This window comes from Littorina saxatilis, linkage group LG6, assembly GCF_037325665.1.
Source record: "Littorina saxatilis isolate snail1 linkage group LG6, US_GU_Lsax_2.0, whole genome shotgun sequence".
In the NCBI taxonomy this organism is placed as follows: Eukaryota; Metazoa; Mollusca; class Gastropoda; order Littorinimorpha; family Littorinidae; genus Littorina; species Littorina saxatilis.
The window spans coordinates 23982958-24007265 of NC_090250.1; the positions used below are offsets into that span (position 1 = coordinate 23982958).

Below are 24308 nucleotides of genomic sequence, written 5' to 3' on the forward strand. Positions count from 1 at the left end.
TGGTAGGGGGGGGGGGGGGGTAATAAAATGGGGGTTTCACTGTACTATCATATCAAAACCATATTTATCTATCCTACTTGTTAATTAAAACGGTTAACAGGCAGGCGTTTACGCGTGAGATACCATTTTGCTTGTTACTGTATATGTTACAGTCAATAAGTAAAATCAGTCATTACGCTGAAATTTTCAGTCATTACGTGTAATGACTGTTTCATACAGGCATTACGTGTAATGACTAAAATCTCTAGTCATTACGTGTAATGACTGGATCGTCAGAGGTGACAGTCAATAGGTGAAATCAGTCAATAAGCGTAATGACTAAAATTTCTTTGTACATGTATTCAATATATCTGTTTGGCGAAAGCTAATCTCTGTAGATTTATACCATGGGATTTTCATTTCCTTTATTTACAAAATGAAAAGATGTCAAAACGGTTATAGTATTGTCAGTGCGTTTATTTTATTATTTGTTATGACGATTAACCTTGGATTGTAAATCACTAATATCACGTCAAACAACCTTGAGTTCAGTTTACTTGTGAGTATATTCTTGCCAAATTAGTAACATTTTTTCACAACGTTCTTGGCCTTGGTTGTACTTCACTAAACACACTTGATAATAAAATAAACGCACTGACAATCCTGTAACTGTTTTGATATCTCTAATATTGAATACATGTACAAAGAAATGTTAGTCATTACGCTTATTGACTGAATTCACCTATTGACTGTCACCTCTGACGATCCAGTCATTACACGTAATGACTAGAGATTTTAGTCATTACACGTAATGCCTGTATGAAACAGTCATTACACGTAATGACTAATTTCACATATTGACTGTAACATATATACAGTTAAGTTGTTTTTATTGTGTTTGTTGTTTTTAATTCTATCGTCTCTAAGCAGCTGCAACAAACGTTGTAGTTTGAAACGTTTTAGTCCGTAGGCATGTCTATATTAGTCTAGCAATGTAAACTATCGTCAGATATGTGGCTCTTTGGACCATCTTGTTATGTGACCCGATTTCTTTTGCGCCGTAGGTTGATCATTTGGAAACTTGACAAAACCCCTTTCAATTACAAACACATGGTGTTGTAATGACACGGTAGCCTATTGGCATGATGGTTTGTACCATGGCACACTGAAATATGCAGCGTCCTTGGTGGCGCATTAACATTGTTGTCGACTACGACACCGCAATCCGAACAATCAGACGAACCTAGTGTCTCTTTGACGAAGTGAATCAAAGGGTACATCGGTCCACTGTCGACTTCTTCAGGTTACAAAACTGTGGGTTTCGCATTCATACTAGGCCTGCTGAATTTCACCAAATGTAACTTGTCCAACGCTTCCCCTCAGATTTGATGTTAGACGATTGAGGGTATATATTTCAACTCAAAAGCGGTCGTGTCAGTCCAACCATTTCTTTCAGAACTAGGAAAAAACACAAACAAAACACAGTTTGCAATACGGTTGTTTTCTCCATTCTCCAACTATCATCAGGTTGATTTCTTAGATTGCATGCATGGTATCCTATATTATGAAACCGCACTTTTAACAAGCTGAAACAGACTCAAATAAAATGTTTAAAAACTTGACTGTATTATTATTTGACTGTATTATTATTAAGCAGGTAGTACGTTCATAATGTCCTCATTGTTTCCTTGTGTTGTCCTTGTAAAAACAAAAACAAACAAAAAACAAAAACACTTTTGCTAAGCTCGAACTAAACAAAAACCTCCAACACACGTTTAACCACAAGTGATACATGAACATGGTTATCTATGAAAAGATAGGTGTAGTAACATACGCACATTTGTGTCTGTCCTCGTCACGCATCAGCGTACCATACCCACCCACAACATTGCACTGCGTCTTTCATCAGGCACAAAACCTGTGAATACGGAATCGCTTTGAAATCCAGTGCTGCATGACATATCTGTTTACATTACACCCTGTACCTACCCGTCCTGGAGCGGGTGGGTTCACAGAGGTTAATGGAGCGCTGTTCAACCTCAATTTGCTTTGACGCATTTGTGAACAAACATAATGTATGTTTATGATGAGTTTGGTGGGCAGAGTGGCACGTTTATGTTTAGCTATAACATTATGTCAGCGTGAGGGAAAATTTCATGCGAGAATTGATGGTGATTTGTGAGTAAGGCTGTGTTTTGGATGTTGTTGCCAATGTCATGTGTGATTCAGCATTTTTGCGTTTTCAATACACGATGCTGTCCTTTTTTTCTTTCGTTTTTTCTTCGCATCTTTCTTCCACTCTTCCTTTCTTTCTCCCTGTCTTTATTTTCTTTCTTTCTTTCTCGCAGTTTGTTTTTCTTTCTTTCTCTCTCTTTTGCCACCAAGTCCTAATTTATTTTGTACGAGCTTTCATAAAGTTTGCACAACTCTACGTCAATTTAGCAGACCAATCTGTCGTTTAAGCCAAACATTAAAATTACCTGTTATAACCAAACTTAAGAATAATCGTTACATTTTAAAAGAAGAAAACAACAACAACATATTGTTAAACACAAAATAAAAACGTCATTAAAACTACTTGGTACACAATAAGAGCATCAATCTCTAAACGCTTTGTTGTTTTGTTGTTGTTGTTGTTGTTGTTGTTGTTGTTGTTGTTGTTGTTGTTGTTGTTGTTGTTGTTGTTGTTGTTGTTGTTACGTGCATATACGGTTTAGTGAGCACACGTTTCCCTGAAAGATGGAGTCCGATCCACCTGAACTCATCACATTTATAAAGAATGTGCCATCATGTTATATCATCTTTTATCTCATGAATTTCAGTATTGTAACCGACAGTTTATGGCTACAGGTATAAAAAGAAAGTTTATTAATCTGCCTGTGGTATAGCTATAAGCGGTATCAAAGGCAAGAGGCGTGCGAATAGACACTTAATGAAAAGAAAACATGACGATGATTGACGCCCTTGCTTTGTCTGGGGGTAAAACGTTGATGGGCAACAGTAGCTGATTCATTAAGAACACAAACACGCTGCCAAATGCACTAGCTGCTCTCCTTGTCGAGTGATCAATCTCTCAATCTCACGCGTAGCCCCGCTTCCTAAGAATGAAAACAGTTTCCTGGGTAGGCTGAATAATAGGATAATTATTTTCATGTAAAGAAAGTTCTTAGCTAAAGTAAGTATGCATACAATGAGGACAATTATTGGAATTAGGAAAATGTCAGAAATTCTGTTTTTTTTTATGAGGTCTTTCAATTTCAAAGTGCAGCAAATAGTCTGGATTTTCATTTGTTTTGCTGGTGGTTATTTCAGGTTTGTTTTGTTGTTGTGTTTTTGTGTGTGTCTTGGCCGTGATTTATGTATTTTGCAATTAACTCCTTCCACGTGCTTTTTAGCCATTATCGCGTTTATCCAATGGAACCTCTGTGTTAGGACACTTCGTTTTAAGACATCCTCTCTTGTATGAAAAATACTTTCTGAGATGTTCAAACAGAGAGACCACTGAAAATGTTGACTTTTTGTCTTTGTATTTTTCAGGATGAAATCAGTCAGGTACTGGACGGAGTTCTAGGTGGACAGCCACCCCAGTCACACTGTCCACCTCAGTCCTCCCTCGCCTCTTCCACCTCCCCCTCCTTTGTACCCAGCCACCCCTCCGCCCCGGGAGGCCACGGTGGGACCCAACAGGGGAAGACAGTGCAGACAGATGTCCCTGGAAGAGACACCAAGTCCCGTCCGTCTGTCCCGATTGCAACACCAAACTCCGATGGGATTCATCATCAGGGCGGCGAGGGACTGGAAGAGTTCAGTGCGAGCAAACGCTCTGAGGAAGACGTCACGAACGCTCAGTTCAGTCTACAGGCACACACAGCAACAAGCCAGGGAGATGAGAGGCTCAGGGGTAAGGAGGATAACAAAACCGTCTCTGAAACGAAGCAGTTTTCGGAACATGATAGCACCTCTAGGTCCACTCCGTTGGTGGACACAACAGCAGGAGTAGCTAGGGGTAGGGATGGTGCATGGCTAGACAATACACGACAAAAAGACGTCAACGGGAACAGTCTCCTGGAGAGCGTTACCGACACGCATCAGTCAAGACCTGATGTTCCCGTTGCAACGGATCACGTCGATGCGGTGAGAGGGGGGTACAAGGGAGAAGGAAACTCTCCAGAAAGAAAGCACTTTGTGACAAGACAGTCAAGCCCCACTGTTCCCATTGACAGCGCTACCAACACCCAGTCTGGCACCGCTTTTCCCAGGACAACAGATCACGATGGTGGGGTGACAGTGAACACCAAAGGAGAAGGGGAGACTTCAGAAAGGAAGCACTTCGTCAAAGACACTGCGTCAAGTTCTGGGGTTAGAAAAGCAACCGGTAAAAACGACATGCCCGGTAGAGACGCCCGTGTTCAGAAGCCTGAGCCGAAGGATTTGACCCATCAACATTTCATCCCATCAGAAGTTCAGGAAGATGAGATGCCGCTGATGAGCAACAAAGAAGACAGAAGGATTGTGAGGAGCGATAAAGACAGAGGTGTTTTGAGGAGAGACAAAGAAGAGAGAAGTGTCCTGATGAACGACAAAGGAAACAGAAGCGTTCTTAAACAGAAAAACTCACTAGACGATGTGACCAACACTCACTCTCCTCCGCACCCCAGCCCCTCTCGACATCAGAAGTCAGATGGTACAAACACACAGGCTGCTAGTCACCAGAAAGGGACACTTTCGGCGCACAAGGACACAAGCACGAGCAGTTCAAAGCACACCGGTGGTACTTACGACGCGGAGCTGTACTGGACGGGACGACGTATCTCTGTGGAAGACACAAGCAAGGACAAAACACGCAAAGAGGAAAGTCATAGCTGGCGAATAATACACGGGAGAGGGGCGAGAAGGATTTCAGTTGGAGAATGCCACGAGCGATATCACGATGAATCTGTTCCGAGGAAGCGCAAGACCTCGCTTCAAGAATCTGGCGAGCATAATGCTCAAGCTGCTATTAGAAGTCGTGTTGTTGATGACATACGTAAGGGAAAACACCAGACATCTCATGGCGGGCATAAGAAAAAGGTCCACGAAGCTGTGGGTCCAGGGACGGATGAAGCTAGTAGTGCTGTGCGTGAAAAACACCCCAAACCGCCGCTTGGGGGGCCTGAGAAGAAAAACGAGAAAGAAGCTGCTTCACGCCACGATGATAGACAACAAGAGAGAAGGCGCAAGACCTCACGAGCGAAGACACAAGTGGAAGATCCCAGTCTTGCCGCGTCTGATAGGAGAAGCATAGAGGTCAAAGAGAAACAATTCAAAGAGGCCACGCATACGCCTAACGTGGACGTCTTCGGTAATCCTCGCAGAGCGTCCACTGGTGAACAAAAAACCGCTGCAGAACAGCGCACAGCAACGTCTGGTCAAGGTCATAAGGGTAAGCATTTCCAAGAAGACCGCTACAGGAAGACGTCCCTGGATGAGCTGGAGAACAGGCAGTGCGAAGACCTCACCGGAGGATCTCACTGTCCAAGCGCTCACGATGCAGGTCGCAGGGTGCTCCTGGAAAAGATGATGGTCTCACAGCTGCATGGGCATCCAGTAGATGTTCGTGCGGATCTTCAGGGCGCAAGAATCAAACCCTTTCCCACTGAACCCGGAGACAGGCAGGCCCTTCAGGATCTCTCGGCCAACAGTAGCAGTCCAAAACCAAGGCAAGTCATCGCTGGCCTGGAGTTTATCGAAAGCTACTGCTTAGCTCCGACCTCCTTGCACACCAAGCCACCACCGGTTGTACAAGACGACACGAGGACAACACGTGCCGTACAAACCACAACCCGCAAGAAGAGCGAGCACAGACCTCCCGCCCAAAGTCAAAGGCTGGAGTACACAGGCCAACCTTTGGTAGCAGCCGATCGTTCATCTTCGAGGCTGTCAGCGGTTTTGTGCTGTGATCCTCACGACACGGAAAGGGAATCGACAAAAATAAGCCATGAAGTACGGCGGCCTTCTTATGACCCAGTCTGCAGCGAAACACCCATTCCGAGCAAACTTGCTTTGAGAAGAGTGTCATCGTACAAGAGGAAGGCGAGCGATTCGTCAGTACCAAGCAAGTCTATTGGGGACTCAAGTAAAGCCTCCCCTCAGATGCATAAAAGCCCGTCACTTAGACGTTCAGGGGCCGGAGTAGCAGAGACTCTATGCTGTGTTCATGCAGGCAGCCCTAAAGACGGCGACACGCTAGAGAGACCCCACGATTCATCGAGAGTCATTAAACCTCGATCTTTGGGGGATAGAAAGTCCCAGAGAAAGTCTACAGATTCTACACAATCGGTGCAAAGTTTTCGATACACCGTTGGGCCTCTGCCTACTGTTGGGGCAACCGGATTTCTGCCTGGTTATAGGAGCGATTCGAACACTTGCCTGAGCGATTCGCTGCACTGGACTGAAGTGTTACAGCATCCTCTGGGAGAAATGGTGGATTGGCAAATCTCTGCAACCGCAAGCGATTCATCAGACAGTTGTTTCGGTGCAGACGAAGCAGTGAACGATGTTCAAATCCACAGTGATGAATTGATGCCAACTTGTCTGGGTGCACCTGAAAAGTCACACAGCTCTTCTAGGGCCAATGAAGAATTGACTGATCCGACAGGCGGACAGAGTTCACAGAACGGGTTTTGGGAGACAGTTCGAGTTCCATGCGATCCTTCAATGGCAGTTGAGACGGCGCAGGGATTTCAGCGTGATGGAAGGGTAGCCGAGGAGCGTACGCACATCGTTCAGGGGAAGACTGAGGGCGTTTTCTATCAGACTGCGAGCCCGTTTGAAGGAGAGGATTGTCCAAAACTTCCAAACGTGGTAAGTACTTTGTTTTATAATCTAAAAGACCAAATGACTAACAATATATATTTTTTTTAAAGTGATCTTTACTGTCCGACAGTCACCCAGACAAAACAAACAGCATAATATTAATGTCAAATGTTTCGAAAATTTAAAGCTTACGTTTGTCGTATTTTTGGTGCTTTACTTTCTCGTTAATTTTTGTGCAAACAGTTGTAAACTGATGTGTATTTCATCTGTTCGTTTTATCCAATTGCACTTCAATTTCACCAAACCCATAGCTTTAAATGTGATTAAATTCAGGTCAAGTCCTCTCTCTCTCTCTCTCTCTCTCTCTCTCTCTCTCTCTCTCTCTCTCTCTCTCTCTCTCTCTCTCTCTCTCAGTCTTCTCTCTCTCTCTCTCTCTCTCTCTCTCTCTCTCTCTCTCTCTCACTCTCTCACCCCGCCTCCCCCGCCTGTTTATGAATCCGTTGGTCTAACCTGCTTTGTAAAGCTCTGCCACATGCACTAAAGATAGACTACGCTCATAGCGTAGCGGTAGAATCTTGGCTTGCCCTGACACCTACAGGTCTTCGGGATCCTCTCCAGGGAATCTCATGGTTCTCATTGACACCCTGTTCTTAACTGCAAGGGCTAGATACTTTGAAACAAGATTTCCGATTTTGGATAGATCATTGATTCGAGGCGTTCAACTTGACTGGTTTATGGATGTTAAATATAATTATGTTGTGTTTCATTTTTGCATTCGTTACGTCAGATTTCACCGAGAATAGTGTTTCGATGTAGAATGAGACAGAGAGTAAGTGGGTGTCATATAGACAAACACAAACACATGTGCGCGCACACGCACGCACCCAAGCACGCATTAACATTCACATGAAGACTGAGAGACAGAACACGTACAAAGACACACACACACACACACACACACACACACACACACACACACACACACACACACACACACACACACACACAAATACACACACACGCACACACAACACACACACACACACACACACACACACACACACACACACACACACACACACACACACACACACCGTACCTGCTTCTTTTAATTAATTAATTTATTTGCTGTAAGCATCCGTATTACTGGACCACTTTGTCCTCATTGACACGGAGTATGTATCTAGCGCTTTGAACACGCCTCACGTGCTCGCTGTCTAAGTGTCGGCTGTCACGCTTATCTAGTGCCGCTCGGCACCTGTTCTTTACTGCGAAAGGTCAGGAGAGGCCGGGCTACTGTTTTTCTGTTTACTGCGAGTGTTGGGCCCGATTCTTTCATCCCAGCATTTTTTGATGCCGGAGATATATCGCGTTTTATTTTTCTGTTTGGACCAACTTGGAATGAGGGTTAAGGGTCGTGGGGTAATTTACAGGGTACAGGAGGGTGTTAGCCAAAGGTAGACTGGTTAAATCGACACACAGACAGACAGTCGGACGGACGGACGGTCGGACAGACACGCGCACGCACACACGTACGCTGGTTTGAACGTATGTCCTTGATTAAGCAAACTAAGCTAAGTAATAATTTATACGGCGAAGTTCAACGCACTCCAATATTCACGGTTTCTCGGGACATCTGTGTCATTAACCGCCGTCCTTCCCCGCCATTCCCTCCCCCCTCCACCACCCCACCAACCCACCACCCCGCTTCCAACCCACCCCGAGTCTGAAATGCACAATCCCTTCCAATTATTGCAACCGATGCCGTCTTATCTTTTGGTAAATAAGATTAAATCGCGATTAATTCACACTAAAATCCAACCGGAAGCAAGTAATTTTTCTGCAGGTGTTATGCCAGCTTATCTTTTTTTCCCAACTGGAGCCATTTCTGCAGTTTCTCCGTTTCTTTGCAGTAAAAGATTAAATAACTTTGCATTTATCTATTTCTGCAATTTCTCCGATAATAAACTTTGCATCTATCTGCCCTTTCCCCTCCACCCTTCCAGAAAAAATATTATACCCCTTTTAGTGATTTTCACAATTCTAATGTTTCTTTACTTCTTGATATTCTGTCTGGAGAAGTTCTACTTCTAATCCCAGAAAAAAAACCGGTCCATATGCAAATAGCATCCGCTGTTTTACTCTTTCTTTATTTTGGGGAGCGGCAGGTTTTTCGGAGTAGAACTCAAAATTTGTACCTGCTTTTATTATTTACTTTGGGATTGTATTTTCATAATCTAGGCTGGGTTTAAGTAAGTTTGAATAAACTTCTATCCCGCGCCCCGCATCCCTTCCCCTGCTCGTCCATTTCTCGTTTCCTGACTTCTCACCTCCTCAAGACACTTGGCAGCATCGATCATGCTCGTCACCCTTCAAGAAGCGTTGATAAGACTGTCAGCCATCTTTCATACGAGGGGCAACCTCTAAATACTAAGACCGCGATAGGACCGCACCGCTTATCATTCAAACTTCCGGCGCCAAGCCGCAGGAACGATAATCTCATTGGCTGGCAGTTCGTTTCTGGGTCACTAACCGGGTCAAATCGCAGAGTCTCAATTACTGTCAGATAAATTGTGTGATAGTTTGTGTGGGTAATATGTTGATAAACCATTACCATCTCAACCACCCTTGCCAGTGGAAGCGGCTACTACAACACAAGTACGCGAGTTCACAAATACATCAGTGTCCGTACACGCATAAATGTGCGCGCGTACTGACACACGCACATACTTGCATGCATACATTCCTTCCCTCTCTCTCTATTTCTCTCTGTCTTACTCTCTGTCTTACTGGTCTCTCTCTCTCTCTCTCTCTCTCTCTCTCTCTTTCTTTCTCTCTCTCTCTCTCTCTCTCTCTCTCTCTCTCTCTCTCTCTCTCTCTCTCTCTTTCAGCTGACAAAAAACTGCGTTTAAACATATATATTATATACATGTCAAAAACACCGGGTAACAATTTATTTGATTTAAGAACTTGTGTGAGACGCGAGATCGGGCCACGGCCGAGATGCTAGACTGTTAACTTTAAAGTAATTTATAATGTAAAATGCATATATATCAAAAGGATGCAAGGAAGAGGTTTACAGTTGTAATTCCTAAACCTCTTCTTGCAAGTTTGTGTGTTTCTTAGTTGTTCCTTTTTCAAAAACTAAATTTATACCGCATTTGTGAAGTTCGTCCTTAAATCACGCAGACGCTTGAAAGGAATCCCAATTAAAGGTTTTAGAGCATCAAACGTCTGATTTCAAAGAGTGCCACGATGGAAGCCAACTGCCAACTTTGAAAGGAATTGATACTTGCCTGTGGCAGTATACAATCACTGGATGTCTGAGGGATGATATTTATTTTCATTTTTAATGTCTTTATATTTATAGCCATTTTGGTTTGCTTTGGTTTGTCGTTTCGGTTGCTGTTGTTATTTCGTTGTGTTGTCTAATTTTCTTATATTTCGTTTTGTTACGTATGTTGTGTTTCCTTTTATATACTTCGAGATCGATTGGTTCAGCATCCGGTAGCCAAAAACTTGTGCCGATCAGTCGGCGTACCTGACAGGTGGGCACGTGTCATTGCAGTGTGGCGCAATGCTGTATAAGGACTGCAATAAAAATGTCACAAGCGCGAGTGCTCACTGAACAACCTCACCTGTTTTAAAAGAGGTTTTAAGGTTTTATTTAGCTCATAGCGCTTAGGGAAGGTGCTTGTACTACTCAAAGCAAACTACGTTTACGGAAACCGAAGCTTTCGGTCTAGTAGGTAATTTATCTGTTATGTTTGATTCTAGATATTTCGTGCATAGAACATTTTTCAGAACAAAGTAATGATTTTAATGTGAAGTACTATATAGTTAAACGAATTCAACTGGTGGTTTTTTTTAGACTTGCATCTGCGAACGTGTGGTTTATTCTTTGTTAGGAATATTGACTTTTTTTGTTGTTCCTTTGCTAGACAACAAATGTAATTTATTTAGCGTGTGGCAACAATTATAAGAGCTTGTATCAAAGTGCAGGTCGATCGAGACACGCTCCTGTGGCAGAAATCAAAGACTGGTTTGTAAACTCTTCCAGTTTCTTCATCTTAATGAGAAACGTATTGAGTCTTAGAAACAGTGCACACGTTGCTCGTGTGTTACTTGCGTTAGTAACCTGCATGGGTCCCGCACGGCCATGTCGCTTTTAAGGGACGTTAAAAAAAACTGTAAAAAAAAGCCAACTAGCGTAAGTTTCGTACCGTCCCTCGTTGGATTAGATAGGTTGAGGAGTGAACAGGAAACAAATGTTTGGCAGTAAGGGAGTAGGGAAGTGGTGCAAAGGGATTGGAGCTAAGGGTGGGAATGGTTATGGGGGTGGTCGGGGTGTCAGCTGATCGGGCAGTCACCTGATACAAGTGACAGACAGTTACAGAAGAGATTGTGTTTGTTGAGCAATTTGACACTTCGCGAGAGGAATAGCGAGAGATTGAAACAGTGCCAGAGAGGAACCGGAAATGGGCACTATGACAGATAGACCATCTCATCACTGTTTAGAATGGTTAAAATCGCAGCTTGTAACACCCGCGCGAATCGACGTTGTTCGGAAACAACTCCGTCGGTGTTTGTACATGGACTGTGCAAGAGTTACGGCCCTTGAAATAATGAGATAAACTCTTTTCACTGATAAATCGTGTCAAACGATCATAAGCGTAACGGTAAAAAATGAGCTGCGATTTATGTATACGTTTTTTGCAGTGTCCGTTTGATATAAGACAAAGGCTTTTCTTCTAAAAATATAGATACCGGAGTTCACACGATCACTACTGTCACGATCGCTTGGCCGCCCATTGCACAATATCTATCGAAACCATTTCCCTTTCGCCGAATTTCCCTTTAGCCAATTTTAACTTTCGTTCCCTTTTCATTTTCGTCCCATTTCCCTTTCGCACCATTACCATTTCCTTCGCCCAATTTGGTTTAAACAAGGCTGTATTCAATTTTTATCGTGACATAAACAATATATGGCCTTTATGATTTCTCACTCAAGCATAGTGCTTTTGCCCAATTTCCCTTTCGCCCTATGGTCACTTCTCCCTGTTTCGCCCCGTGTTCGCCCCGAGTTTTTCCGGAAACGAACATTGGGCAAAGTAAATGTAAATAGTTTGAATCAATGGTGTACGTCGTCCCTAACAAAGCCGCAGGACGACTGGACAGTTGTTTTAGCTGAAACGTCACGCGTGTGGGCTTTCAGGTGCCAATTCATCTTTGAGTTACTATTTTAACCTCTCTAACGACCGAGACTGACTGACAGACATACATACAGATCAACGCAGGGACAATGGGGAGCAAACAGCCAGAGTGTGACATTTTGCCGGACCCTGACCTTTCACATTGTCCTGCTATGTCCAGTGGCTAAATATCATAACCTGCTGGGGTCAACCCTCCGTGAGAGTGGGACAGTGTGTAACCATCTCTCAGCCTTGGCGTAGTTAAGTGTTTTTAGTGAAACCATTTGTCGTGTGTGTGGCTAAGAGGGAGAGGGGGGAGGGAGGGAGAGAGGGAGAGAGGGGGAGGAAGGAGTGGGGAGACAGAGAGACAGAAAGGGGAGGGAGGGAGAGACACAGAGAGAGGGGGTATTTAGAGAGAGAGAGAGGGGATGGGAGGGAAAGTGAGAGAGAGAGAGGAGGGTAGGGAAAGAGAGAGAGAGAGAATTGAATTGAATTGAACTTTATTTAACAAGGATTAAGATTTAAGGCTACGCCTTTTCTTACAATCTGTCATTGGGACGCATAGACACACAATTATATAATTAAAACATTAAAAATTAAAAAGTTAAAAAGTTAACCAACAAAAAGGAGGTCGGAAGACTTCAGCACGTGATAATAAAGATGACGATGATGATGATGATGATGACGATGAGGATGATAATAATGATGATGATGATGATGAGGCATGAAGAGCATACATATGTGGAGAGAGAGAGAGAGAGAGAGAGAGAGAGAGAGAGAGAGAAAGTGAGGGAGAAATTGTACAAGAGATAGAGAGAGTGAGGGAGAATTTGTCAAAGAGAGAGGTGTTAAGGAAGGAGAGAGAGAGAAAGAGAGAGAGAAAGAGAGAGAGACAGAGAGAGAGACAGAGAGAGAGCGAGAGAGAGACAGAGACAGAGCGAACGAGAGAGAGAGATAGATAGAGAGAGAGAGAGACAGAGAGAGAGAGAGAGAACAAAAGAGAGAGAGATAGCGAGCGAGAGAGGGCGAGCGAGAGAGAGAGAGAGAGAGAGAGAGAGAGAGAGAGAGAGAGAGAGAGAGAGAGAGAGAGAGAGAGAGAGAGAGAGAGAGAGAGAGAGAGAGAGAGAGAGATGTTATGTTAATCAAAGCATGCCTCGTCCATTCGAGCGGGCATCCTTGCAATCCTGTGTTCTTTAATAAAAATGTTTACATGCTAAATGTTAACATTATTTGTACGTTCAACCACATGATCATAAATGGTGTTTTACGTCCTCACAGTAAACCGATTAGGGGCAAGCCCACGGGTGTTACCCCTACTTTGGATGACGTGGTAATGGGAGAGAGATAAAAAAAAAAAACCACCCACAAACCATTGGAAAGAAACTGCTAGACCTGTTATGCATCTGAAAACGACAACTCGGCGCTGAACCACATCACTTAAACGACGCTTTTAAGTTTCTCTTTCTTTTCGACTCTTTCACAGACAGTGGTACCTATGATGCAAGAACACACTTGGGACTAGCAAAAACTGTCCCTACATTGTAGGTGGCCTGTCATGACAGGTACATTTTCTTAAAGATACTGAACTTGTCAAATCCAGGTGCACGGAGCCCCTGGGGCTTTTAGTCATACCTCAGGCAGCTAGCCTATCCGTTAGAAGAACTACCAAGTTTCATTGACTTGCACCCAAAGAGTCAAGAACTGCGATTTTTTTACGAATTAATTTCGTACTCGGACCCGGCTGCTCTAGGCCTATTTTTGGATCTAAATTTAGATCAGGTAGATCACCACATCATGCACAAAAAGACACGTCACTAGCAAACTATGTCAGACGTCATCATGAGTTTGTGTTAGGCCGGAATCACTCAGTTGAATCGAACTCCGACCAAACACCACGTAATAACTAGGTTAATTTATGCACTCGCGTGAACAAGAAACTGTCGAGCTTCACAGATGTCGTCGTTGGGTAGTTTTGGGTTTGTTTTACTACCATAGGAGGATTTTTGAACTGTAAATGCACTCAGCTGCAACAAAAACGCAAAACGAAGGCTGTGAGCTGCACTGTGCCTTTAAAGATAGTAGACATTGGGACAACAGAAAGCGTCCTTTCAAGGGAGATGTCCTCTCATCAGAGTGGCCTCACATTACAGGTACCACTGTACCACCATGCGCTACTAGTGCGTAGTGGTCATTACGGGTCACCACCAGTCCCACCCCCGTCACTGACCACAGTTGGTCAGACGCTAACGGTCCTCGGACGCTAGTGGGACATCGTTGTCACTTTAAATCGCCTTTGACACGGATGTTAGCCTGATACTGTGATAGTGCGATTCGCAGGTTTTTCTTTGGGTTGTTTTGGTAACAATTTAGAGATGAGGGGGGGGGGGGGGGGCTAGAGACTGAGTAGAAGAAGAGGAAGTTAAGTAAGAATTAAAAAAAGAAAGGGGGTGGGTGTACAACAAGGGTGAATTGCTAAAAGGAAGAAGAAAAGGAGAAAAGTGCTGAGATAGTGTAAAGTGTGTGTGTTTGTCTTTGTGTGTGTGTGTGTGTGTGTGTGAATGCAGACGTACGTGCGTGCATGCTTGCAGTGTTTGTGAACATAGGGGAAAGGCTCCTAATATGGATCGGCTCCTAATATGGACCACCTCCTGTTTCATTCGCTTTATTCGCCCTCTCTGGATAAGTTGCACATGTCAAAACAGTTGCAGAAACACAAACCTGAAAACCGTTAGGCTTTTTCGCTTTTTTTCACTTTTGGCAGCGTTCCTTCTAAATTTGCCGCCTAAAACGGACTCGTTTCTGTCCACAGCCAAAGCTTTCATAACACAAAAATGGCTATATATGACAGCTAAGACAGTATTTGTTACATTTTAACAGTGTGTGCCCCGAGTTTCTACTGCAAACAAAGAATAATAGCAAAACCTGAAAGTATGTGTGAGTCCCCTAATATGGACCACCTTCAACAAATCGAAGAAAATAAAAACTAAAGGCAATTTTAATTCATTCATTAAGAAGCTTGCTGAAAATAACCTATAACTAGCCCTCGAGATTTCAAAAAAATATAACAAATAGTCTTTTTTTTGTGGAAGTTGATAATTTCACTTATTTTCACTCTGTTTTTGATAAGCGTCTTCAGTTTCCTGGTGTGCTTCAAATAATGCTCTCATCAACCCGAAACAGCTAAATCTAAAGCATATTTGAATTAGTCTGACTTGCACACTAAGTTGTATCATGTTATTTTTAAGTATAGGGGGCTTTTTACAGTGATTCGTGAAGGCCTCTTCACCGGTCTATATTAGGTGCCCAGGCACCTAATATGGACCATTTGTGAGTTGTTTTCTGTGTTTAATTTTTGTCGAATGTCTATCAAAGGTTATTCGCTCTAGTTAGGCTTAAAGATTTACTACAAAGAGAAGAAATACCAATTACAAAATGAAACTTCTTCGAAAGAAAACAAGCTAGTTATCAGCAAGAAAGAAAAAGTGGTCCATATTAGGGGCCCTTCCCCTACGATGTTGGGAAATAACCCTGTCATTGTCAAGTTGTCATGGGTTGTGGAAGAATTGTTTTTTCTTGTTTCCATAGAAATACTGAGGCAAACCTACAATGCCACGTGTAGCTTAAATTGCCTCAATCTTTCCATGGAAAAGCAGAGAAAAGCAAGGAAAATCAACTCCACAAACCATAAAAATCCCACAAAGTTAATTCCGGAATTCGCTTATTAGCAATGAATACCGAAGGGAAAGCGGAAAGCTGGTCCATTGAAAAATGTGATACATATTCTCAGTTACAATACAGTATACAAAAGAAAGAAGCTTTGGGTAACCCTTCATTAATTTTTTCCTGCATGCATGCCAAAACATGTTAGCTACAATCAAACATGCCATTCAGCAGCAAATCAAATAGCATGCCGCCCAGTTGTGCAAATACATAAGCCACACACACACACACACACACACACACACAGTCTCACACACACACACACACACACACACACACTAATACACACACACACACACACACACACACACATACACACACACACACAATCTAATCCAGCCTTAAAAAGCACCATCAGAAGAGCGGATTGACCTTTTTAATCCCACCATTAGGAAAATGCCAACGGCGAGCAAGTGTCGATGAAACTATAAAAATGCCTGTTAGAATTCAAGAGATAGCTGACAAATTCTTTGGCTGCCAAGCAAGACTATGATCAGTTTAGTTCTCGGCTGAGGCACGGAGAACCCGCAATAGGCTTGCTAACAACCATGTTACTCGGGCTTAATTTGTGCAACTGTGAAACGGTGAAATTGATGACAAAATGATAGCAATATTGCATGATACTTGTGTTCGCACATCTTCAACATGGATATTTCCCAAACCAGGGTTCAATTTTTCCGCACAGTTAACGACTCAGTGTGTTAGTGACCGGTATGCCTGACTGACCATGACCCTTTCTAGAGGAAACGTATAAACTCGCTGATAGAAAACCACTCAACCAAACAAAGCACTATAGCCATCCAATTAAGTCTGGGTTTCCGGGCGTTACAACAACCTGTTCACTTTGCATGATTACCGTCCTACCGTGTCAAACTCCGGGTGGTCATTCAACTGTCTACCATCGGCTGACACGCCGAATGCATAAACTTACATGTCGTCTACACCGTGCACCCGGTTGAGCCCACCCAGTTACGCCTTGTAACTTGTGTGTGTTAATGTTGTGTTTGTGTGTGTTTATTTTGTGTACTGGCCGCCGCTGTGCTGCTTTTTTTCTCTCTCTCTCTCTCTTTAACAAATGACATGACATGCAAACACTCGCTGTATGGACTTGTCATGTATATATACCCACGACACGTCAACCACCTTTCCTTCAACAGTAAAGCTAAAAGGAAACGAAAGCAAGGAGCAAAGGTATAGTAGGCAAAAGTAGGAAAAGCTAGAGGGAAGAGTTAGGGTGGGGGATGGGGGGGGGGGGGGGGGGTATGTATATACCTACGACACTTCAACCACCTTTCCTTCAACATAAAGGCTAAAAGTAAAGGAGACACAAGGAACTTAGTCGATAAATATCGACAGGGGGCCGACTAATGGTTTAAATGTGAAATGTGTGTATAATAATGGGTGTGGGTCTGAAATGAATTTAGGTAGTAGTTAACATTTGTTTTGAATAATTATTGGTATTTTGACAATGTGGGTAGCATGGAAATGTAAGCATTTGAATGTAAGTCTTAGGTACCATTGTACCCAGGAAGAGAGACCAGAGATAGGAGTAGGTTGCAATAGCTTGTGTGGTCTTTGAGTTTTGTTTTTGGAAAGATATTGTTAAAGAAAAAGAAGACAATTACAGTAATGCAATATTTATTGTGAAAACCAACGATTGTACAAAGAACATGTGAAGCAACATTATGTCTATGATGGTGTGAAGAAAATTAGTTATGATTTATACTATTATTATTTAGACTTGAGACTGACAGTGTTGTGACGAGCGTTGGCTAATGGTAACGAGTACATATGTGTGTAGTTGTGGTGTGTGTGTGTGTGTTTGCGCGTTGGTTTGGATTATGGGTGTAATTTGTAAAACAGATGTGACAGTAATAATGGAGTTCACATCAGTGATGTTAGTTTGAAATGGAACACACGCACGTTTTTCAAAAAACAATATGAAATTTTGAACCATGAGATCTTTATTAAATAATAAACTGAACATCAGCAAAACATCAAAGCAATTATTAATAAGGTTTGAAAAGCTTGACTTACTATGTTAAATAGTGGATTGAAGGCTGAAAACGTCATTTACAAATTACATCTGAGATAGGATCGAGGGCGGGTGGGGGAAGTGCTGAAAGTGTGGATGAGAATAAAAATAAAATGCTGAGTGACAACAGGGAGGTCAAAGGCTGCCCTTTTCGTAGCGTTCATTAATTAATTCCTATTGTTTACATGTGCCAATAATGTTATAAAACTGTACCTAAGGGGACATAATAACGATTGGCTGTAGCTTTCGAACACAGAAAAAATTATTTCAGTATTGCAAAGTGGTTTTGATAGTGTCGAATGTAAACAGAACAGTCTCAAAGTGAAAGTGGATGTTTTCCGGAAATTGCGAAGTTAACAAGAATACCGGCAGAAAAGCGCGCTTTCCTGCTTAGCACAATACGCTACCGCACTAATCTGGCGTGTCAATATCACTACGTTTTGGACGTGGAAGGTGAGCGATTTCCTTCACGCGGGGATTGTACTGTCATTTTGAACTCAAAGCCATGACGTTCCCTACACAAGGCTTTGATAACGAATGGATAAGGGGCGTAACTCCTTAGTCATATTACAGATGAAAATTCAAAGCGGGTCGGCTTCACTCAATTTCTTGGCATCAGAGGTTTGACATAAATTAGGAAAACAAATGGTTGGACCCATCATGGACCAACTAAAACGCTGTAGGGCAGAATTAATATTTTGATGGTATTTTTCAACGTTCTCAGCGTCACTGCAGGAAGTGGCGTTCTCAGCGTGCAGAAAGTGAGAGTCAACGACTCAAGTCCCTTTGTATCAACAACGAAAATCTTTGCATCTTTGAATGAATCGAAACTTGCCATATATTTTTAGATCAGTGCAACTTGCTTGGATCTCTTGTTTGGCCTGTAGGTAAAATGTACAATGTATTTTCTGATTTGTGCACAAAAGCTTTTCTTTTTTTCTTCTTTTTTTTAACATAACAATGTTTAATGTCACTGTATGTTTCAAAGACCATGGTCACATTTGTAAAACAAATGTTAAATTAGAAAATAAATAACATTTTGGTTCATGTTTTTTTCTACACCTGTGCTGAAAATAAGAAATAAAAATGTCGGTATATAAGTCACTCCAATACATCAAAGTATGAATGGTTTGAGTTTGTTGCGGTTGACCCTGCACAGTTCGACCTATGATGTTTTTGTTGAACAATTTTGCCGTCACCCCTCCCATAGGGTGACGTATTTCACAACTTCCTGTGTTACACAAATTCAGTGATGACCAATTTTGCCTTCACCCCTCCCATAGGGTGACGGATTTCACAACTTTCTACTGATGAACAATGTTGCCTTCACCCCTCCCATAGGGTGACGGATGTCACAACTTCCTGTGTACACAAACTGATGACGTATTTCACAACAAAATGGCGCTGCCCATGGTCAACCTCGAAACTATCCGTATGAATGGGGGCCTCCTGGCCCCCATAAAAAACATGGCAGGCAAAAGGAGGAAAAGCGAGATGGGAGGGGGGGGGGGGAGAGAAGAAAGGGGGGGGGGGGGCGTTGATAAAAGGGCAGTCACGTGCGGAATGCAAGGCTTTGGTCCTGTCTCGGCGTTACAGATTGACAGCACAGTTATTTGGGTCTCAGGCCTCTTTACTTGTGTTGATGCAGGTAGTGCGGTGTGGTGGGGTATAACAGCGGCGAGCACTGAGCTAGCATAGGTGTCTGGATTCAGAGAGACAAACAACGGAGAGAGACTCGCTAACAGAATCAGAGAGAGAGAGAGAGAGAGAGAGAGAGAGAGAGAGAGAGAGAGAGAGAGAAAGAGAGAGAGAGAGAGAGAGAGAGAGCGATCCTTTTTTGATCTCTTTAGAAAAACACCTATTTAAACATTTGGGCACGATTATTTTGCCTTTTAAACCGATCTCTTTAGACCAAGCAAATATTTACATAACAAACATAACAAATACAAATTAATCAACAAGTTCTGAAAGTATTACATGTAAATGTACTTTCTATTCTCACAACACAAGCGCAAATCTCAAGACACATATTGTTTGTTAGCAAGGTAACGAGCTAACACAAATTGCTTGACTCCGAGTACCTGTACCTGCATAGATATTGGTGTAAGAAACGTACCCGTGTGACGGATTGTGCTAGGGATCTCAGGTTACATGCAGTCACCGTGTGGGGATGAGGCGTTACGTCGCTGATTGTACCGGCCTTGGTGGTGTCTTTGACAGTTTGAGAAGGGATGAGGGGGGGGGGGGGGGGGGTTGGTGCGGGAAAAAAAGCGAGAGATGGAGAGGAAAGAGAGAGAGAGTGAGAGAGAGAGAGAGAGTGTATGTGTGTGTGTGTGTGTGCGTGTGTGTTCGTGCGTGCGTGCGTGTGGTGAGGATCTCAGGTTACCTGCATCCACTGTGGAGGGATGAGGCGTTACGTCGCTGAGCGTGAGAGAGAGAGAGAGAGAGAGAGAGAGAGAGGCAGAGAAAGAACAAGAAAATTGGTTGATTAAAATCAACATGGCCGAAGCAATGTTTTCATAAAAGAAGCGGTGTTGCAGAGTATTTGAAAATGTTACATGTGTTACAGAGTATTTGAAAATCCGTAGGCATAAACACATGCAAAGAAGAGTACGTGATAGGTCCCTGTTGTGAATATAGTCAAGTGAATAAATTGATTACTTATGTTTCACACTAGTTTTGCTGTTACAGCAGTCCCTCTCATGAACGGACACCCTTGGGCCAGTGCAAACCTGTCCGTACATTGCAGGTGGCCGGTCACGAGAGAGCCCCCCTATCACACACACTCAGGCACACTCCACTGAGTGAGTCTTTGCTACTGGTGAACGAGCTCTACTTGTCCTAAAACGGAGTCGGCCCGCTATTGCGCGGGGCCGCTATTGCGCGGGGCCGCTATTGCGCGAATCTTTAGGGTTAGGGTTAGGGTTAGATTCGCGCAATAGCGGCCCCGCGCAATAGCGGCCCAGCCCCCCTAAAACAATAAGGTCAAACTACTACAACTTATAACTGAAAGAAAAAAAAAAGTCCTGTAAAAATGACGTTAAATCAACGGTGTCAGAAAAAGAGAGATAAAAGAAATCCTCAAATTCCTGAGGATACAGGCACCCCATGAAAGCAGCCACGAACATACTCACAGAGGCACACATGCTTGTGCAGATACTTTGCAAAAATATGAATTGAAAACCTGCATTATGTGGTAATTTCTTTTTTGTGTGTGGCTTTATTGAATACTTCAGGCAGTGACTTTTCCCTGTCCAGTTTTCTCTTTCGTCTCTCTTACCCCTCGCTTACCCACCCCCTCCCCCTTACCCTCCACTCCCTTTACCCAGCCCAGACAGCACAAATTTCTAATCTGCAAGGCAGAGTACACATTTTCTAAAAGGAAGACTACTCCTCTTCAATTATATCCAGAGATCTTCCAGCTATCTCCACCATAAGCCAAGTGGTCCAGGCTCAGGAAACAAAGCGTATATAATTTATGGCCTGGGGCGATTGTAGCTTCCCTTCTTCGTGTCCGATAGACAAGGACAATAAATAGTAGAGCATAGTGCAATTTCATGTTGGCATCGGCTTCTCCACTGAAAGCTATAACCCAAAGACTGAAGACCAAAGTGCTTACCCCACTTCTGACCCGAATCACCCCCTCCTGCTGAGTACACGTGCACTCAAGTTAACCTCTGCTTTGACCTGTGTGCCAGAAGTCGGATGAGAGAGAGAGAGAGAGAGAAAGCGAGAGAGAGAGAAAGACACACACACACACATAGTAGACAGAGACAGACATAGAAAGAGAGAAGCGGAGAGACTCAGAGGGAGACACAGACATTCATACAGAGAGAGAGAGAGAGAGAGAGAGAGGGAGAGAGAGAGAGAGAGAGAGAGAGAGAGAGAGAGAGAGAGAGAGAGAGAGAAAACCTGTAACTGATCTCGTGAGAACGGTAACAAACGAGACATATGTCACCTCTCCGAATGCATTCCAATAGATGACCGCTCCTGCGGCCATCAATGTGTGTGTGTGAGGATCGAGGATGTCGGTCTAGCTGTACCTATACCCCCTTACCCCCTCACCCCTGTTTATTTTCCGTATGTAACAAATGCTGTTTCGTTTCACACAGAGACAACAAAGGAGATTGTAATTTCCACGAGGAACACAGTTTGTTCACAGACATTTCCTGTGTCCAATTATTTTTGTTTGATGTTTATTTGTAAGTTTTATAACTTGTAAATTCAACTTTCTTTGACTGGTGAAAGTTGCAACTGTTTCATATAGTTTTGTGTGTTGGGAATAACAAAGAAACAATTAAACATTAGATCGAAACGGTGCACTGGCCATTTGAGTTACAGCTAGACTGTGCAAACCCGAAAGGCGTGGGAAAAATGACAAGAACGATTTATCAACAGAGAGAAGTGGTTTTTTTAAACGGAAATCATTATCAAAACCGGCAGACCAACCTTACACTTAACAGAGGCACACTTACCGTTCACCTCAGTTACTTCATGAAAAAGCAACAACTGAAAGAACAAGTCGCGTAAGGCGAAAATACAATATTTAGTCAAGTAGCTGTCGAACTCACAGAATGAAACTGAACGCAACGCAACGCAGCAAGACCGTATACTCGTAGCATCGTCACTCCACCGCCCGTGGCAAAGGCAGTGCACGTGGAATTGACAAGAAGAGCGGGGTATTCGTTGCGCTGAGAAGGATAGCACGCTTTTCTGTACCTCTCTTCGTTTTAACTTTCTGAGCGTGTTTTTAATCCAAACATATCATATCTATATATTTTTGGAATCAGGAACCGACAAGGAATAAGATGAAAGTGTTTTTAAATTGATTTCGAAAAAAAAATTTTGATAATAATTTTTATATATTTAATTTTCAGAGCTTGTTTTTAATCCGAATATAACATATTTATATGTTTTTGGAATCAGCAAATGTTGGAGAATAAGATAAACGTAAATTTGGATCGTTTTATAAAAAATTTTTTTTTTTAACAATTTTCCGATTTTTAATGACCAAAGTCATTAATTAATTTTTAAGCCACCAAGCTGAAATGCAATACCGAACCCCGGGCTTCGTCGAAGAGTACTTGACCAAAATTTCAACCAATTTGGTTGAAAAATGAGGGCGTGACAGTGCCGCCTCAACTTTCACGAAAAGCCGGATATGACGTCATCAAAGACAGTTATCAAAAAAATGAAAAAAACGTTCGGGGATTTCATACCCAGGAACTCTCATGTCAAATTTCATAAAGATCGGTCCAGTAGTTTAGTCTGAATCGCTCTACACACACACACACACGCACGCACACACACACGCACATACACCACGACCCTCCTTTCGATTCCCCCTCGATGTTAAAATATTTAGTCAAAACTTGACTAAATATAAAAACAACAACACACAAACAAGCAAACCCAGAAGCATTATAATTATGACTCAAAATAGGACATGGTTGTACAATTTCACAAAAGAAGGTTGACGGTTTGAGTAGATGAAAAACTAACAAGTCGCGTAAGGCGAAAATACAATATTTAGTCAAGTAGCTGCCATTTTTCAGCAAGACCGTATGCTCGTAGCATCGTCAGTCCACCGCTCATGGCAAAGGCAGTGAAATTGACAAGAAGAGCGGGGTAGTAGTTGCGCTAAGAAGGATAGCACGCTTTTCTGTACCTCTCTTTGTTTTAACTTTCTGAGCGTGTTTTTAATCCAAACATATCATATCTATATGTTTTTGGAATCAGGAACCGACAAGGAATAAGATGAAAGGGTTTTTAAATTGATTTGGACAATTTAATTTTGATAATAATTTTTATATATTTAATTTTCAGAGCTTGTTTTTAATTCGAATATAACATATTTATATGTTTGTGGAATCAGCAAATGATGGAGAATAAGATCAACGTAAATTTGGATCGTTTTATAAATTTTTATTTTTATTTTACAATTTTCAGATATTTAATTACCAAAGTCATTAATTAATTTTTAAGCCACCAAGCTGAAATGCAATACCGAACCCCGGGCTTCGTCGAAGATTACTTGACCAAAATTTCAACCAATTTGGTTGAAAAATGAGGGCGTGACAGTGCCGCCTCAACTTTCACGAAAAGCCGGATATGACGTCATCAAAGACATTTATCAAAGACATTTATCAAAAAAATGAAAAAAACGTATGGGGATTTCATACCCAGGAACTCTCATGTCAAATTTCATAAAGATCGGTCCAGTAGTTTAGTCTGAATCGCTCTACACACACGCACACACACACACACGCACATACACCACGACCCTCGTTTCGATTCCCCCTCGATGTTAAAATATTTAGTCAAAACTTGACTAAATATAAAAATTAGCAACAGATGGATTTATATGAGCCTACAACTGTGAGGAATCATTTTAAGAATAGTTGCGAAGCACAAAGAGGAGCACATCCACAAGCAAAACACATTCTTTGTTCACCGCCAATACTTTGTCGACAGAAACATTTGCTTTGAAGTCCCTATGTCATGGAAAGGATTGGGTGTAAACAATGTTTGTTTTTTAGGGCGGGGTGGGTTCGGTACTTGGGACTGCTCGTTACATTGTACTTTTT

At 42.5% G+C, this 24308-nt stretch overlaps 1 protein-coding gene across 1 annotated transcript in view; it reads left to right on the top strand.

Moving 5' to 3' along the window:
• LOC138968799 (serine-rich adhesin for platelets-like) overlaps nucleotides 1-24308 on the top strand; it is a 275839-nt gene that overhangs the window by 54914 nt on the left and 196617 nt on the right. The window contains exon 3 of the mRNA XM_070341443.1: nucleotides 3517-6822. Coding sequence (XP_070197544.1) covers nucleotides 3517-6822 — 3306 coding nt within the window. The remainder of the gene's footprint in view (nucleotides 1-3516; nucleotides 6823-24308) is intronic.